This window comes from Taudactylus pleione, unplaced genomic scaffold (assembly GCF_031769625.1).
Source record: "Taudactylus pleione unplaced genomic scaffold, aTauple2 ptg002591l, whole genome shotgun sequence".
NCBI lineage: Eukaryota > Metazoa > Chordata > Amphibia > Anura > Myobatrachidae > Taudactylus > Taudactylus pleione.
The window spans coordinates 221688-238427 of NW_028286970.1; the positions used below are offsets into that span (position 1 = coordinate 221688).

The 16740-nt window shown below is 44.9% G+C and overlaps 1 protein-coding gene across 2 annotated transcripts in view; it reads right to left on the reverse strand.

Moving 5' to 3' along the window:
* Positions 1-1705: 1705 nt before the first annotated feature.
* Positions 1706-16740, reverse strand: part of LOC148431249 (uncharacterized) — a 97038-nt gene continuing 82003 nt past the window's right edge. The window contains exons 3-7 of one of the 2 annotated variants that reach the window (XM_088466163.1): positions 14937-15128; positions 14374-14452; positions 14157-14254; positions 13549-13993; positions 1706-3580 (exon numbers count right to left, since the gene is read on the reverse strand). In XM_088466163.1, coding sequence (XP_088322289.1) covers positions 1854-3580; positions 13549-13993; positions 14157-14254; positions 14374-14452; positions 14937-15128 — 2541 coding nt within the window. In that variant the 3' untranslated portion in view covers positions 1706-1853. Of the gene's footprint in view, positions 3581-13548; positions 13994-14156; positions 14255-14373; positions 14453-14827; positions 14838-14936; positions 15129-16740 lie in introns of both variants that reach the window. The other variant, XM_088466164.1, reaches the window with a different exon arrangement.

Genomic DNA, 16740 nt, shown 5'->3' on the forward strand with positions numbered 1-16740 from the left:
CCTGTGACAAAACCTCCCTATCCACTCCTGCAGAACAGCGTCCGCAGGAGGCCAACGCCGGAGCCACTGAGCGCTCAACCTCCTCGTCTGACATGACAGAATATATTATATATCTGGCAACAGGGCAGAAGTAAACGCACTCACCGGTGTTGAACAACAGCCCACAATATGGCACTGTGTCGAACACAACTGTATGTGACGAACCACACAAATACGTGATCTATATAAGTGAGGTCAGTAGAAACACCCTTCCCCCACACACCTGCAGGGCTTGTAGGAGAAGCAAAGGGACAGGTATAAGCTGACAGTAAGTGGAAAATAAGCACAGACAGGCAGCACTAGCAAAAGTCACATACCATGCAGAGAAGATATACTCACTGCACCTTTCCACTACAATCAACCTCCCAGATTCAGTGTCTGGGAGGGCTATAGTGCTGTGTACACTGTCCTTAAATCAGGGGAGAGGTACACAGGGGGACCGGTCCGCGTGCTCCCTGAGATCTGCGCTGCCACTGTGAGAAAATGGCCCCCAGAGACCTCAGAGGAGGAGTGGCCGAAGAGTCTGCAGATCAGCGACGCCAGACTGCGTGCTGAAAGGCGCGATGAGCTGAGGGGAGGAGCCGCTGAACAGGGAAGGCTTCCTCCCCTGGCTGGCCATAACCCCAGGGATGCTGGCTTCCCGCTTGCCTGTTATCCCTGGTGGTCTAGTGGTCCCACGGGTTATGGGGGGGGCCCACCGCCACTGCCAGCAGCCTCCGGTCTGTCCCCAGGACCGGAGGCTAAAGGACTGCATTTTAAGGCATTCCGCGCGCCGCCACTAGCCAGCGACGCGCGGCTTACCTGAATCCCCGGCGACTCCGGCAGCAGTCCTGGGAGGTAGACAGAGTCCGGCTAGTACGGACTCTGTCCTCCCGCCGCGATCCCCAGATCAGTACAGGCGTCGCGGCGCCAGTCGGGGATCAGAGCGGCAACGTGGGCGTCTGTATAGACAGCCCTTCGCTGCCATCTGTAGGAATAAAATAAATATCTAAAATAAAAAGCTTCTGGGGGCTGCTCCTGCAGCCCCCCTGCGCGGTGACCGACTCTGGCCGGGCACCAACTTACACTGAGGTGCCTGTGGCTCGGGGGCGGGGTATAGAGAAGGACCCAAGTGCATCCTGGGAGCTAAAAGCTTAACTGTGTGGTGCCCATGGATCCTGATCCAGCTATAACCCCAAGGTCAACCCTGTGGACCCCCTATGGACCCTGAAGTAGAAAGTAATTTTATACCATGTTAATATACTGTGTGATGGGAACTTTGAATGCCCTCCATAACTCAGTGCTATAAATACCCTGTGTGAGTAGACTCTGTACATTTCATTGTTTTTATTCCATTTAAAAACAAAAAGCATTTTTACTATGCATAGTGGTTAGAATTGTTGCATCATAGTGCTGGGGTGTAAGGTACTATTCCTAAGGCCATATTTGTGTGGAGTTTATATGTTCTCTCCTTGATTGTGTTTCCACTAGTAACTCTGGCTTCCTCTCACAAACCTCATAGGCAGACTGGTAGGTTAAGTGGCTTTTGATAAAAATGGAACCTGGTGTGTGATGAGGAATTACATTGTAAGCTCCAACAGGGGCATGGACTGATGTAACTGATTACTCAGAATAGCAACGGAGCACATCCAAGATGGCTGCCTCACCTTATACAAATATGCAAAGTGTTTGAAATCCTATTAGGAGAAAAGTGCTATATAAACAAATAATGTAATTAGTTATCTTAAATTTGACATTTTAATACATGCTCGTTTCAAGTCTACCAATTAAGGAAATTAAACTGTGACTTTCTCATGCCTTACAACAGCTGGTTCTCACCTGTGACTTCTCTGATGTTTAATAAGATCAGATGATTGTGAAAAACATTTCCCACACTTAGAACATGGAAATGGTTTCTCACCTGTATGACTTCTCTGATGTTTAACAAGATCTGATTTCCGTATAAAACATTTCCCACACTCAGAACATGGAAATGGCTTCTCACCTGTGTGTGTTTTCTGATGTCTAACACAATCTGATCTCTGTATAAAACATTTCCCACACTCAGAACATTGAAATGGCTTCTCATTCATGTGACTTCTCTTATGTATAACAAGAGGTGATTTATGTGTATAACATTTTCCACACTCAGAACACTGAAATGGCTTCTCACCCGTGTGACTTCTCTCATGTATAACAAGATCTGATTTTCGTAGGAAACTTTTCCCACACTCAGAACATGGAAATGGTTTCTCACCTGTGTGACTTCTCTGATGTTGAACAAGATGTGATTTATGTGAAAAACATTTCCCACACTCAGAGCATAGAAATGGCCTCTCACTTGTGTGACTTCTTTTCTTATGTCTAGCAAGAGATGACTGGTTTGAAAAACATTTTCCACACTCAGAGCATGGAAATGGTTTCTCACCCGTGTGACTTCTCTGATGTATAATCAACTGTGATTCCTGTGTAAAACTTTTCCCACACTCAGAACATGGAAATTGTTTTTCACCTGTGTGACTTCTCTGATGTGCAACAAGATCGGATTTATTTTTGAAACGTTTTCCACACTCAGAGCATGGAAATGGTTTCTCACCTGTGTGGACTCTTTCATGTATAACAAGAGATGATTTGCTGATAAAACATTTCCCACACACAGAGCATGGAAATGGTTTCTCACCTGTGTGGACTCTTTCATGTATAACAAAAGATGATTTGCTGATAAAACATTTCTCACACTGAGAGCATGGAAATGGTTTTTCACCTGTGTGAGTTCTCTGATGTGCAACAAGATATGATTTCTGTGCAAAGCATTTCTCACACTCAGAGCATGGAAATGGATTCTCACCTGTGTGACTTCTTTCATGTATAACAAGATCTGATTTTCGTGGGAAACATTTCCCGCACTCAGAACAAGGAAATGGCAGCTCACCTGTGTGACTTCTCTCATGAATAACAAGACCTTGCTTGTGTGCAAAACATTTCCCACACTCAGAGCATGGATATGGTTTCTCACCTGTGTGACTTCTCTGATGTCTAACAAGATATGATTTTAGTGAAAAACATTTCCCACATTCAGAACATGGAAATGGCCTCTCACCTTTGTGACGTCTCTCATGTCTAAGAAGATATAATTTCAGAGTAAAACATTTCCCACACTCAGAACATGGAAATGGCCTCTCAGCTGTGTGACGTCTCTGATGTGCAACAAGATGTGATTTCAGAGTAAAACATTTCCCACACTCAGAGCATGAAAATGGCCTATCACCTGTGTGACTAGTCTCAACTAGGTTAGCTGTAAAACAATTCTGAAATTTAGAAGAGGACATTATTGTATCACTGCCATGATCTGTAGTTTGTGAAGCAATATGAGAGTTACCAGGAGAACATTCCCCAAGAATAGAGGGATCGGATGATATATCTGCACTGTGAAGTGCTGGATGTATATTTAGGGTAACGTGGTTTTCTTCTGGAGACTCACGTGTGATGTTCCTATCTTCTAATTTCAAATGAGGAGACCACGCGAGATTCTCCTCCAAAGTATTCCTTGAATTGGGTCCATCTAGTAGAAATAAAATTGTTAACCAAGAATATCACAACAAAGGTGTCATTAATCACTATTTATCTCACCCCTATTCCCATAGGTTTGTGCTTTGTACAACCTAATGCAGAACACTTTGGGCTGGTACTGCTCACACTAATAAATATAATACAGGAGAAGAAAGGAGACAAGGGGAGCTTTGCTGAGTGATGCACTAAAGATCATATATTTTACTTTACCAAAATTTACATTTTATTGGAACTTGCATTAAAATTAATTCAGAACATGTTCCCACATAACATAATATATGTATTTTGTAATCATTTATTTAATCCATTTGTCCTACTATTACAAACATAAAAACAGCTAAAATAAAATAATTTGTGCAAATGTTGGGTTAGTAATTAGTGATCAAACATTGCCGTTATGTTTCAGCTCCGAAACATCGTTTGCCGCTTGCGATAATTAATATGAACGTGTAACAATCTCAATAAATGTAGTTATTTTGTTTGACCCATTCACGCTAGGTAATATAAGTTATTATGTGCAGCAGGTCGATATATAATAAGCCAGTCACTGTGACACGTTATTATGTGCGGCAGTCTGATATGTAATAAGCCAGTCACTGTGACACGTTATTATGTGCAGCAGGCTGATATGTAATAAGCCAGTCACTGTGACACGTTATTGTGTGCAGCAGACTGATATGTAATAAGCCAGTCACTGTGACACGTTATTATGTGCAGCAGGCTGATATGTAATAAGCCAGTCACTGTGACACGTTATTATGTGCAGCAGGCTGATATGTAATAACCCAGTCACTGTGACACGTTATTATGTGCAGCAGGTCGATATGTAATAAGCCAGTCACTATGACACGTTATTATGTGCAGCAGGCTGATATGTAATAAGCCAGTCACTGTGACACGTTATTATGAGCAGCAGGCTGATATGTAATAAGCCAGTCACTGTGACACGTTATTGTGTGCAGAAGACTGATATGTAATAAGCCAGTCACTGTGACACGTTATTATGTGCAGCAGGCCGATATGTAATAAGCCAGTCACTGTGACATGTTATGTGCAGCAGGCTGATATGTAATAAGCCAGTCACTGTGACACGTTATTATGTGCAGCAGGCTGATATGTAATAAGCCAGTCACTGTGACATGTTATTATGTGCAGCAGGCTGATATGTAATAAGCCAGTCACTGTGACACGTTATTATGTGCAGCAGGCTGATATGTAATAAGCCAGTCACTGTGACACGTTATTATGTGCAGCAGGCTGATATGTAATAAGCCAGTCACAGTGACACGTTATTATGTGCTGCAGGCTGATATGTAATAAGCCAGTCAATGTGACACGTTATGTGTAGCAGGCTGATATGTAATAAGCCAGTCACTGTGACACGTTATTATGTGCAGCAGGCTGATATGTAATAAGCCAGTTACTGTGACACGTTATTATGTGCAGCAGGCTGATATGTAATAAGCCAGTCACTGTGACACGCTATTATGAGCAGCAGGCTGATGTGTAATAAGCCAGTCACTATGACACGTTATTATGTGCAGCAGGCTGATATGTAATAACCCAGTCACTGTGACACGTTATATGCAGCAGGCTGATGTGTAATAAGCCAGTCACTGTGACACGTTATTATGTGCAGCAGGCTGATATGTAATAAGCCAGTTACTGTGACACGTTATTATGTGCAGCAGGCCGATATGTAATAAGCCAGTCACTGTGACTGATTAGGACAGGCCTGGTCAACCTGTGGTTCTCCAGCTGTTGTGAAACTACAAATCCCAGCATTGCCTGCCAGTTTTAGCATTCCCTAATAGCAAAACTGTGGCAGGGCATGCTGGGGGTTATAGTTTCATACAGCTGGAGAGCCACACGTTGGCCAGGCTTGCATTAGGGTGATAAACCAAAGATATTGAGGTGGTTGGGTGTAATTTAAAGATGGGTCACTGGGGTAATTCTTTTATTTGTTCTACCTGTCAAAATATTACAGAATCGTGGGACTGAAAAATAAGAATTTTGCGCCCATCACTGGCATCGCTTGCGCCAAAAGTATGGAAGCGGTAAAAAAGAGGCTCCGACAGCACGCATCGAGTTGAGGCCGGAACTGTCACATTCGAGGACAAATATGCCTGCCTAATGGCAGAAGTGACCCATCTAGTGATGGACCCTTTTGAAGCAGGCCAGCCTCTCTGGTGCATCAATCAACACCAACAATGATTCCGTACACCTCGAAGACGCAGTACGGTCCAAGTAAATGCGTAACGCACGTACCACATCCAACAGTGATAAGGAAGAAGCTTCACTAGTCACTGAATCCTGGCAGAAAGCCAATACCACCTTTGGCAGAAAGGAAGCTTTAGTGCGTAAAAAAATAATAAGCGGAGATTTACAGGAAAGAGACGCTAATTCCGATATCCACCTGGCCGAGGAAATGGGCAAAAGGAAAACCACCTTCAGAGTGAGATATCGCAATTCTACAGACTCCAAAGGCTCAATGGTACCAAAACTAAATTCAAATCCCAATTAGGAACTGGAGGTAAATAAGGAGATTGCATGCGAAGAACTCCATGTAAGAAGGTCTGAACTTCTGGAATGGTGGCCAATTTCCTTTGAAACAGAATCGACAGGGATGACTTTTGTCCATTAATAGAGGACAATCTCAGACCCTTACCCAATCCCCCTTGTAAAAAGGACAAGAGGTGAGATACTCAGAATATTTCAGGTGTGAACTTGTGTTGGTTACACCAAGAAATATATATATCTTCCATATCAAATTATAAATCTGGGAAGTAACTGGTTTAAAAGCCTGTATCATGGTTTTCACCACAGACACTGCAAACCTTTTGGTCCTCTGAATTTTGGATTCAACAACCATGCCGCCAAGCAATGCAAATTGGGGTGACGGCATGGGCCCTGAAGCAACAGCTCTGGACGCAGAGGCAGATAAAATGGAATGTCTAAATAAAAGACAAAGCTAGTGGGTTTCAACCAATCTGCCCACAGCAGCCCAAATAGGTCTCATAGAATTATGTACCACTGATGGCGCAGCCAATCTGGAACCACCATAATAACCCTTCGGCCCACCTGTCAAATTTGGGGGAATTACCCTTTGTACCATTACCAGAGGAGGAAATATGTATCCCAGCTGGAACAGCCAAGGTGCTATTATGGCATCCACCAGAGATGCCTGAGGATCCCTGGACTGAGATCCGTAACCTTGGCAGTTTCTTGTTGAGGAGAAACCATTAAATCAATGTCCGGAGATCTCCATCTGGCAACTATTTCTGCAAACAGCTCCTGGTGTAATTCCCATTCCCCTGCCTGCACACTGTGGCGACTTAACAAGTCTGCCTCCCAGTTGTCCACCCCTGGAATGTAAACTGCTGAAATAGTTGGAACCCAATTTACTGCTCAATGAAGAATCTGAGAAACCTCCCTCATTGCCAGCCAGCTGCATTTGCCACCCTGCTTGTTTATGTATGCAACTGCTGTGGCATTATCTGAATTCATACTGGTAAATTCTTTAAATAGCATTGAGCCTGAATCAATGCATATAGAATTGCCCTTAGTTCCAGTATATTGATAGGAAGAGCAGTTTCCTGGGCAGACCATACACCCTGCAAGTGTCTGTACAGAACCACTGCCCCCCAGCCTGTAATGCTGGCATCTGTGGTGACAACGGCTTTTACTGACAATTGGCAACCCTGGTCCAGATTTGCATCCTGTAACTACCAGCGGAGAGACTGCCGGATTTGCAGAGATAGCCTGAACATCTGATTGTTTAATCGAGGGTCTGGTTTTATCCATCAATGAAACAATTGGTTCCGTGGAGGTCGGACGTGAAATCTGGCAAAAGGAACAGCTTCTAATGAAGCTACCATTTTCCTCATTACCTGCATAGCCCTTAGAACCGATATGAGACATCTGTAAATGGTCCTTATTCTGTATTGAAGATCCTGAATCTTTGCCTGTGGCAGAAACACTCTGTGACACTGAGTGTCGAAGAGAAGACCCAAAAATACCATCCTCTGAGATAGAATTAAATTTGATTTGGGAAAGTTGATGATCCAGCCGAATCTCTGGAGCATGCCTAAAGTAATCTGAATATGTTGTTTCAATAGAGCTATTAAGGGATCCCTTAGCAACAAATAGTTTAGATAAGCAGACACATATAATCCCTCTCTCCTGAGTAGGAATATAATTATAAAGACTCTGGGGGCGGTGGCCAAACCAAATGGCAGAGCCTGAAACTGAAAATGTTGATGCTGCACTGCAAACCGCAGAAGATGCTGATGATCCCGCCATATAGGAATATGGAGGTAGGTAGGCATCCTTGATATCTATGGAAGCCAGAAAATCTTCTTCTTACAATAGAACAAATGAATGACCTTATTGACTCCATCTTGAATTTCTCCAAGTGAAGATAAACATTTAAGTCCCTGAAGTTGAGAATGGGTCGGAATGACCCGTCCGGTTTGTCTACTAAGAGAAGATTAGAGTAAAACCACAGAACTACTTGTAGTGCTGGAAATTGAATACTTTCTCCGGAATGGAAAGCGCAGAAATTGCCTGCATGAGAGCCGCCTTTCTGCAACCATCAACAGGGAGGAGTTGAAAAGAACCTTCTTGGAACAGGACCCTCAAAATCCAAAATGTAACCCCTGGTGACTATATGACTTACCCAAAAATCGGGATTGTATTGAATCCAAGTTTCCTGGAACTTGAGTAAGCGACTTCCCACCAGAGGACGGGTCCCAGTCCCATGACAGTCATGTGGATCTCCCTGCTGGCTTAGCTGCAGGTCGACTGGTGCCGGAACCACCTCGTCCCCTAAAGGTCCCTCTTTGTAGACCTCTAGGTGCACCTTGGAAAGCCTGAAATCTTCCCTTACCTTCATTCCAAAAGGAACAAAACATAGGAGTTTTTGTTTTAGGTGTAGTTACAAGAAGGTAAGGACTTTTACCTCCTGTAACCTGTGAAATATTTTTTGATAATTCTGGACCAAACAAAGACCTTCCTTCAAAAGACAGTGCCTCTAGAGCATGTTTTGATTTTATGCCTGCCTTCCATGTTTTGAGCCAAGCGAACGCCTGGCAGAAACAGCTAAGGCTGAAATATTAGACTGTATCTGAATAGTATCTAATAAAGCGTCATCTATATAGGTTAGAGCTTCCGAAATCTGATCAACCAAGGAGTTCGCTTCAGATTCATCCCCGGATTCAAAACCAGTAATCATCCGATTCATCCAGGGACAGATAGCCTCAATCACCCAGGCGCTGGCCTGAATTGGCAGCAGCGATACTCCTGACAAGGTGAACAGAGATTTTAGAACAGCCTCATTCTTAGTAGTGAGGAACCTAACCAACCTAGCAATAGAAGCATCCACCATGGGTGGTATTTCCCATTCGTTGGTATCCTATTCTGAAATAGGATAAAGACACTTAAATTTTTTCGGAATATGACATTTTTAATTCAGTTTTAACCAGGATCCCTTTACTATTTCCTCAAAATAAGAGAATTCTGGGAAAACCAAAACATGTTTGTTCTTACGTTTAAAAAAAGAAACTGCACTAGTCTCTGGCATAGCCGCCACCTGTAACTGCGCTAGTCTCTGACATAGCCGCCTCCTTTAACTACACTAGTCTCTGGCATAGCCGCCACATGTAACTGTGCTAGTCTCTGGCATAGCAGTCTCCTGTAACTGCGCTAGTCTCTGGCATAGCCGCCTCCTGTAACTGCACTAGACTCTGGCATAGCCGCCTCCTGTAACTGTGCTAGTCTCTGGCATAGCCGTCTCCTGTAACTGCGCTAGTCTCTGGCATAGCAGTCTCCTGTAACTGCGCTAGTCTCTGGCATAGCCGCCTCCTGTAACTGCACTAGACTCTGGCATAGCCGCCCCCAGTAACTACGCTAGTCTCTGGCATAGCCGCCTCCTTTTACTGCGCTAGTCTCTGGCATAGCCGCCCCCCGCAACTGCGCTAGTCTCTGGCATAGCCGCCCCCAGTAACTATGCTAGTCTCTGGCATAGCCGCCCCCTGTAACTGCGCTAGTTTGAGGTGTCCTCCCAATCATAATCCAATTCCCCTTCTTCCTGTGAAGAAATAGCTGGAAAATCTACAGAGGAATGTGACCACTTTTGAATGGCTGTGGCCCCAATTTATTTTGGGATTTCGCCACCTGAGTGAGTCATCGTTCCCATATTCTAGGCCCGTCTGGGCTCTACCAAGGGATCAGCCAAAAGAGGAGCTTAAGCACAGGGTGTCATATAATTTTCCTGAAAGTGACGTACTTCCCCTATGGCATCCGCCATAGAACTGGCCCAATCAGGCACCACCGACTGTTCAGCCGAACATCCTGGTGATGGATTTACCTGTGAACTGTCAGGATCCGGCCTGGGATCGGCCTTTACTCACTGCTAAACTGGTGTTTCTAGGCTCCGAGGCGTTCAGATGCCAGTTGTAGTGGTAGGTAATGGCTGAGGATTTTCCCCGAGGTCCGTTTGGACTTCCTGACTCCTGTGTTAGCAGGCATGGGTGCAGCCATGTTGGTTCATCTCACCTGATCAATCTTCTCCAATGGCAACCCTGCTAGTCTCCCAGCTGATCTCATGATCCAATGACCAGCTGCCTAGGGGTGTTTAGGTCCGACTCCTGCACAGGAAGTTGCTGTTCATCATCGCTGTATGAGTGCACATAGTCTTTCCCTGTGACAACCGTCTTATGTTCCAGAGGCCGTATTTCTTTCTTCAGTCTTCCTGGTTTCTTGTGTGTCTTCAATCACAACTCTGTGTATTCAGTCCCCATGTTCCGTACAAGTTCCTGGCTTCCTGTGTGTCTTCAATCACAACTCTGTGTATTCAGTCCTCATGTTCTGTACAAGTTCCTGGCTTCCTGTGTGTCTCCAGTCACATCTCTGTGTATTCAGTACCCACATTCTGTACAAGTTTATCCTGTGTGTCTCAAGTTGCCCCACTGTGTATCCTTTCCAGTACTCTGCGGGTGCGTCCGTAGTCGCACCTGTGTACAAATACTCGCCACTGTGTACACTTTCTAGTAATCTGCTGATGTGTCCGGAGTCACACCTCTGTGTACTAAATACACACCATAGTGTACAAAGTACGCACCATTGTGTATTTCATCCCTGTGCTTCAGTACAATATCATGCCGAGTGTCTCAAGCCGCACCTTCGTGTACTAAATACATGCCATAGTGTACAAAGTATGCACCATTGTGTACTTCATCCCTGTGCTTCAGTGCAAGATCATCCCGAGTGTCTCAAGCCGCATCTCTGTGTACTAAATACACATCATAGTGTCCAAAGTACGCACCATTGTGTATTTCATCCCTGTGCTTCAGTACAAGTTCATCCCAAGTGTCTCAAGTCGCACCTCTGTGTATCCAGTCTCCAACTTCAATACAAGTTAACCCTGAGTGTCTCCAGCTACACCTCCAATACGCCCCCAAGTGGCATCCTTGTGTACTTCGTCCCTGTGTTCAGTACAAGTTCCGTCTACACCTCCAGTGCACCACCAAGTGGCATCTTGGTGTACCTTGTTCCTGTCGCAGTATAATTTCATCCCTGCACATTCAGTACGTCTCCGGAAAATCTTAGAGTACCCAGTCCCAGTGTTTCAGTACTAGCCATTCCCCTGTGTTACTGTATTCTTAGTATATATATATATATATATATATATATATATATATATATAGTTCAGTCTTCTGTCACTCCCAGGTAGCTGTCCAGAGGGCCACGACCTGCTCACTTGGTGCAGCGTAAAACCAAATCCCAATTGGAGGGGTCACTGGAGAAAACCACCAAGTGAGTTAGACTCTGCGCCTCTGGGCAGGTCTAGTCAAACCTGGGTTTGACCGCAATTAGGAGACTTTGGCTGCCATCCCCGTCTTTTCCCACAATTATTTTAAACCCCCCAGTTCTTAAACTCATCATAGGTTTTCCTACAGCCCCGTTGTGACATGAACAACCAGCACAGAGCGGCCCTGGGTCGGTACCTTTTGGCAAATTTTTTATCACACTTCGTACAAGTATAAACAGTGACTTGTTTTTTTAGAACCCTTGTCTGGCTTATCCATACTGAGAAAGAAAGACAAGTCTACTCCAATCATTTAGCTACCTAACTTCCCATAGAAAGAGTGTAGCCCTGAATGAATAGAAAATACAGAGCTAAATGTAGACTCTTATTAACCCACTTGATTAAATGCAAAAACACCCTGGACCCAAAAGACCAAATTCTTTGCCTATAAACCAAAGGTAAAATAAATTGTCATATACACACACACTCATACACAAATATACACTCATACACATACATACACATACCCGTGTAAGATACTGCCTATCAGTGACAACAGTGCAGTAACTATGCTTATACATACTGTATAATAAGCCCAGAACACCAGGGTAACTACACATAGTAAAACTCCAGGGTTACGGCTTAGCTTGTCAGGCCTCCATCACCCAGTACCTGCTCTGACTTCCCCCAGACCTCAGCTGCTGTGGCTTTGCAGCACCTGTGTTTTAATAAAAATAAATACCTGGGGGAGTGGGTGCGTGGCCAGCCGCCGGGTCCTGCTAATTCTGGACACCTGTGACATAGCCTCCAGCGTCCGTGGCTCGGCCTGATGTCACCGCTGCGCGATTACACTGTGCAGCAGTCATTTAATCACTCTTTGACACATAGCCTCCGATGCTTGCCAATGACGTCACCCGCAGCGCGCTCTATCCTGCCGTTTAATCTCTGGCCTGGAAACTACTTGTGGCCCCACCTGAAGACGTCACCGCTGTGCGCCTGAAGGGGTCAGCGGCGTCCTGGAACCAGCAATGCAACTCTCTCCTTTAAAAGCAGCAGCATGTCGCTGCTTCTGTAACCCTCAAACTGAATGCAGCACTGAAGATTGAAGAAGTATTGTGCTGAACAGCCCATGGAGGTGTGAGACAAGCCGACTCTACAGGATCTGTGAGTAATAACAAGCCCCGGCCAATCTGCTCTAAAGCACTGTGCAGTATAATGGCAACAAGATTCTTATACTTGTAACATATATGACCTTTATGCCTGCGGCCCCCTCAGATGTGTGTCTGGCATGGAGACTCAGGGACATGGTAGTTTGGTGACTCTCTCAGTGGCCATCTTTAGAGTGGGATACAGGTTCACACAAACCCTCTAATCTATATAACTCCCTCTCTGTTGGTGCTTGTCGCTTGTCTCCAGGAACTAAGCTCCCAAATCCAAAGCACTAACATAAAGAAATAAAACCCAACTAAAAGCCAGGACATTATAGACTGAGCTTACTGTGGAAAGGGAGGAGTTATATAGGGGGTGGGAGCCAGTTCTCAATTAGCTAGTGTCTGACTCCTCCCTCTACTATACATAACCCAGATGTAAGGTGTCTCCCAGATGGAAGAAAAAGGAATGTATACAACACAGCAGGGTCCAGCCCAAAACCGCTCTACATAAGTTATTAACCCATTTAATTTTCACAGAAACAGATTAATTGCAAATTGAGCAATAATATTCCGCATATTATCATATGTAGTATCAGTAGGCTAGGCCAAGCCTTTTGGCTGAGCGTGTAGAATTAGAAATTGTTGAAGCAGGGCACGGTTGCACCCTGTGCCGGCCCCGTGCACTGAGTGTGCAACACAGTTACGTCATGCGGAAGGGGCGTGACACACTGCTTCACTAAGTGCAACAATGACCGTCCTAAGGACGCCCGATTGGCTGCATATACTGGCCAGGGAGCCAGTTAGTCCACAGGACAGTCTGCAGGTGATCCAGAAGCAATCCTGGCTGTAGGCACCCTGCTAACCAGGAACAAGGGCAAGTGGGGTAGACAGAGCCTCTGCGCCCTTTGCGACAGCACCGGTCGCCCATAGCTAGTTACGGCACTGTGTTGTAGTGCAAGGAGAATATGCGACTCTTTTCTGTAATAAGTCTTTATTACTCACCTGTGGCGATATTTGTAGGGATTTCCTCCTCCTTACACTGCTGATCACCCCTCACATATGTCTCTTCTCCCTCTATATCTTCTGCCTTCATATCAGTCACATACGTCTCTTCTTCTCCCTCTATATCTTCTAGCTTCATATCAGTCACATACGTCTCTTCTTCTCCCTCTATATCTTCTGCCTTCATATCAGTCACATACGTCTCTTCTTCTCCCTCTATATCTTCTGCCTTATTATCAATCACATACGTCTCTTCTACTCTCTCTACATCTTCTACCTTTATATCAGTCACATACGTCTTTTCTTCTCCTTCCATATCTTCTGCCTTCATATCAGTCACATACGTCTCTTCTTCTCCCTCTAAATCTTCTGCCTTCATATCAGTCACATACGCCTCTCCTACTCCCTCTATATCTTCTACCTTGATATCAGCCAGAATTTCACCCTAAATAACCCACAAAACAATAAAGTAACATTTTAGAAATGTCAGATCTCATGATATCACATTAAGTAGAAGAATTCTGGATAATAAGACACACACAGCTTCTGTACACATCATATAGTGACAGTCACTTTGGTATATTGGTGAGACCCTAAATCCCACCTACCTGATGCTCCTGTGGGATCCTGCGATTCTCCTCTGTACAATCCTGTGAAAAAAGAGAATGGGGACATCTCTCTGGGGTATTTCTGTTACTGGATCCATCTGTAGGAGACACACAGTGACTGAGTACATTGTATATATGTGATTATCAGGTGATGTGTGTATATAGGGGGCTCCCATACCTGCTCTCCCCTGTACAATAAATGACAGTCTCCTCTAACCCAGTGATGTGAGGGGCCGGTGATTCTCCATCATCACGTCCTTGTACAGACCTTTGTGTTCCTCTATATACTCCCCCTCCTGCATGGAGACATAGACAGTGACATCCTGACACCTTATAGGAACCTGACATACACAATGATACAGTCATCACCCAGACACATCCCCTGGTGTTACTGTATAATGTCCCATTCCCAGCAGTCACCTCTCCAGTCATCACCCAGACACATCCCCTGGTGTTACTGTGTAATGTCCTATTCCCAGCAGTCACCTCCCCAGTCAGCAGCTGATTTATCTTGTTGGTGAGTTCCAGGATCTTCTGGTCATTGTGTCTCTCATGTATCAGTGAGTGAGGTGGAGGCACCGTGTTGGGGCACTGGGTTCTGCTTAGTCCTCCTGACACATGGGGACGGCTGCTGGGTGTCTCCGACAATGATACAGTCATCACCCAGACACATCCCCTGGTGTTACTATATAATGTCCCATTCCCAGCAGTCACCTCTCCAGTCATCACCCAGACACATCCCCTGGAGTTACTGTATAATGTCCCATTCCCAGCAGTCACCTCTCCAGTCAGCAGCTGAATGATCCTGTTGGTGAGTTCCAGGATCTTCTGGTCACTGTGTCTCTCATGTATCAGTGAGTGAGGTGGAGGCACCGTGATGGGGCTCTGGGTCCTGCTCAGTCCTACTGACACACAGGGACGGCTGCTGGGTGTCTCGCACTCACCGGAAGTCTTCTTCACTACTGTGTAACCCTGTTTATTGGGGGAGACATTAATAAGAGGGTCAAAATATATTCATGGAGCCGTTTATTGAGGTGTCATCAGTGCAAAATATGCATGAAGGGTAAGTCTTACAAATAAAACCCCTATCCTAACTTTATACCATATATAGGACAGTGGACAGAATATAGCACATCTCCTAACATCTTCATTTCAGTGATAGAAAAGAAACAAAACAAGATACCATGAGCAATGTAATATATCCTAGTTCCTGCAAGAATTGAATCATTGACAATATATATGTCCCTGTATTATTACTATAGATATGTGATCTCACTGTGACACTCCCAGATCCCCTCACCACCCCAGTCATGTCTACTATAGCTATAAGTGATGTCACAGTGACACTCCCAGATCCCCTTACCTCCCCAGTCATGCCCCTGTATTATTACTATAGATATAAGTGATGTCACTGAGACACTCCCAGATCCCCTCACCTCCCCAGTCATGTCCCTGTATTATTACTATAGATATAAGTGATGTCACTGAGACACTCCCAGATCCCCTCACCACCCCAGTCATGTCCCTGTATTATTTTATTACTAGAGATATAAGTGATGTCACTGTAACACTACCAGACTCTCTCAACTCCCCAGACATGTCCCTGTATTACTATAGATATAAGTGATGTGACACTCCCAGATCCTCTCACCTCCTCTGTCATGACCCTGTATTAATACTATAGATATAAGTGATGTCACTATGACACTCCCAGATCCCCTCACCTCCCCAGTCATGTCACTGTATTATCACTATAGATATAGGTGATGTCACTGTGACACTCCCAGACCCCTCCACCTCCCCAGCCATGTCCCTGTATTATTACTATAGATATAAGTGATGTCACTGTGACACTCCCAGATCCCCTCACCTCCCCAGTCATGTCCCTGTATTATTACTATAGATATAAGTGATGTCACTGTGACACTCCCAGATCCCCTCACCTCCCGTCATGTCTACTATAGCTATAAGTGATGTCACAGTGACACTCCCAGATCCTCTCACCTCCCCAGTCATGTCCCTGTATTATTACTATAGATATAAGTGATGTCACTGAGACACTCCCAGATCCCCTCACCTCCCCAGTCATGTCTACTATAGCTATAAGTGATGTCACAGTGACACTCCCAGATCCCCTCACCTCCCCAGTCATGTCCTTGTATTATTACTATAGATATAAGTGATGTCACTGTGATACTCCCAGATCCCCTCACCTCCCCCAGTCATGTCCCTGTATTATTACTATAGATATAAGTGATGTCACTGTGACACCCCAGATCCCCTCCCCAGTCATGTCCCTGTATTATTATGATAGATATGTGATGTCACTGTGACACTCCCAGATCCCCTCACCTCCCCAGTCATGTCTACTATAGCTATAAGTGATGTCACAGTGACACTCCCAGATCCCCTCACCTCCCCAGTCATGTCCTTGTATTATTACTATAGATAAAAGTGATGTCACTGTGATACTCCCAGATCCCCTCACCTCCCCCAGTCATGTCCCTGTATTATTACTATAGATATAAGTGATGTCACTGTGACACCCCAGATCCCCTCCCCAGTCATGTCCCTGTATTATTAC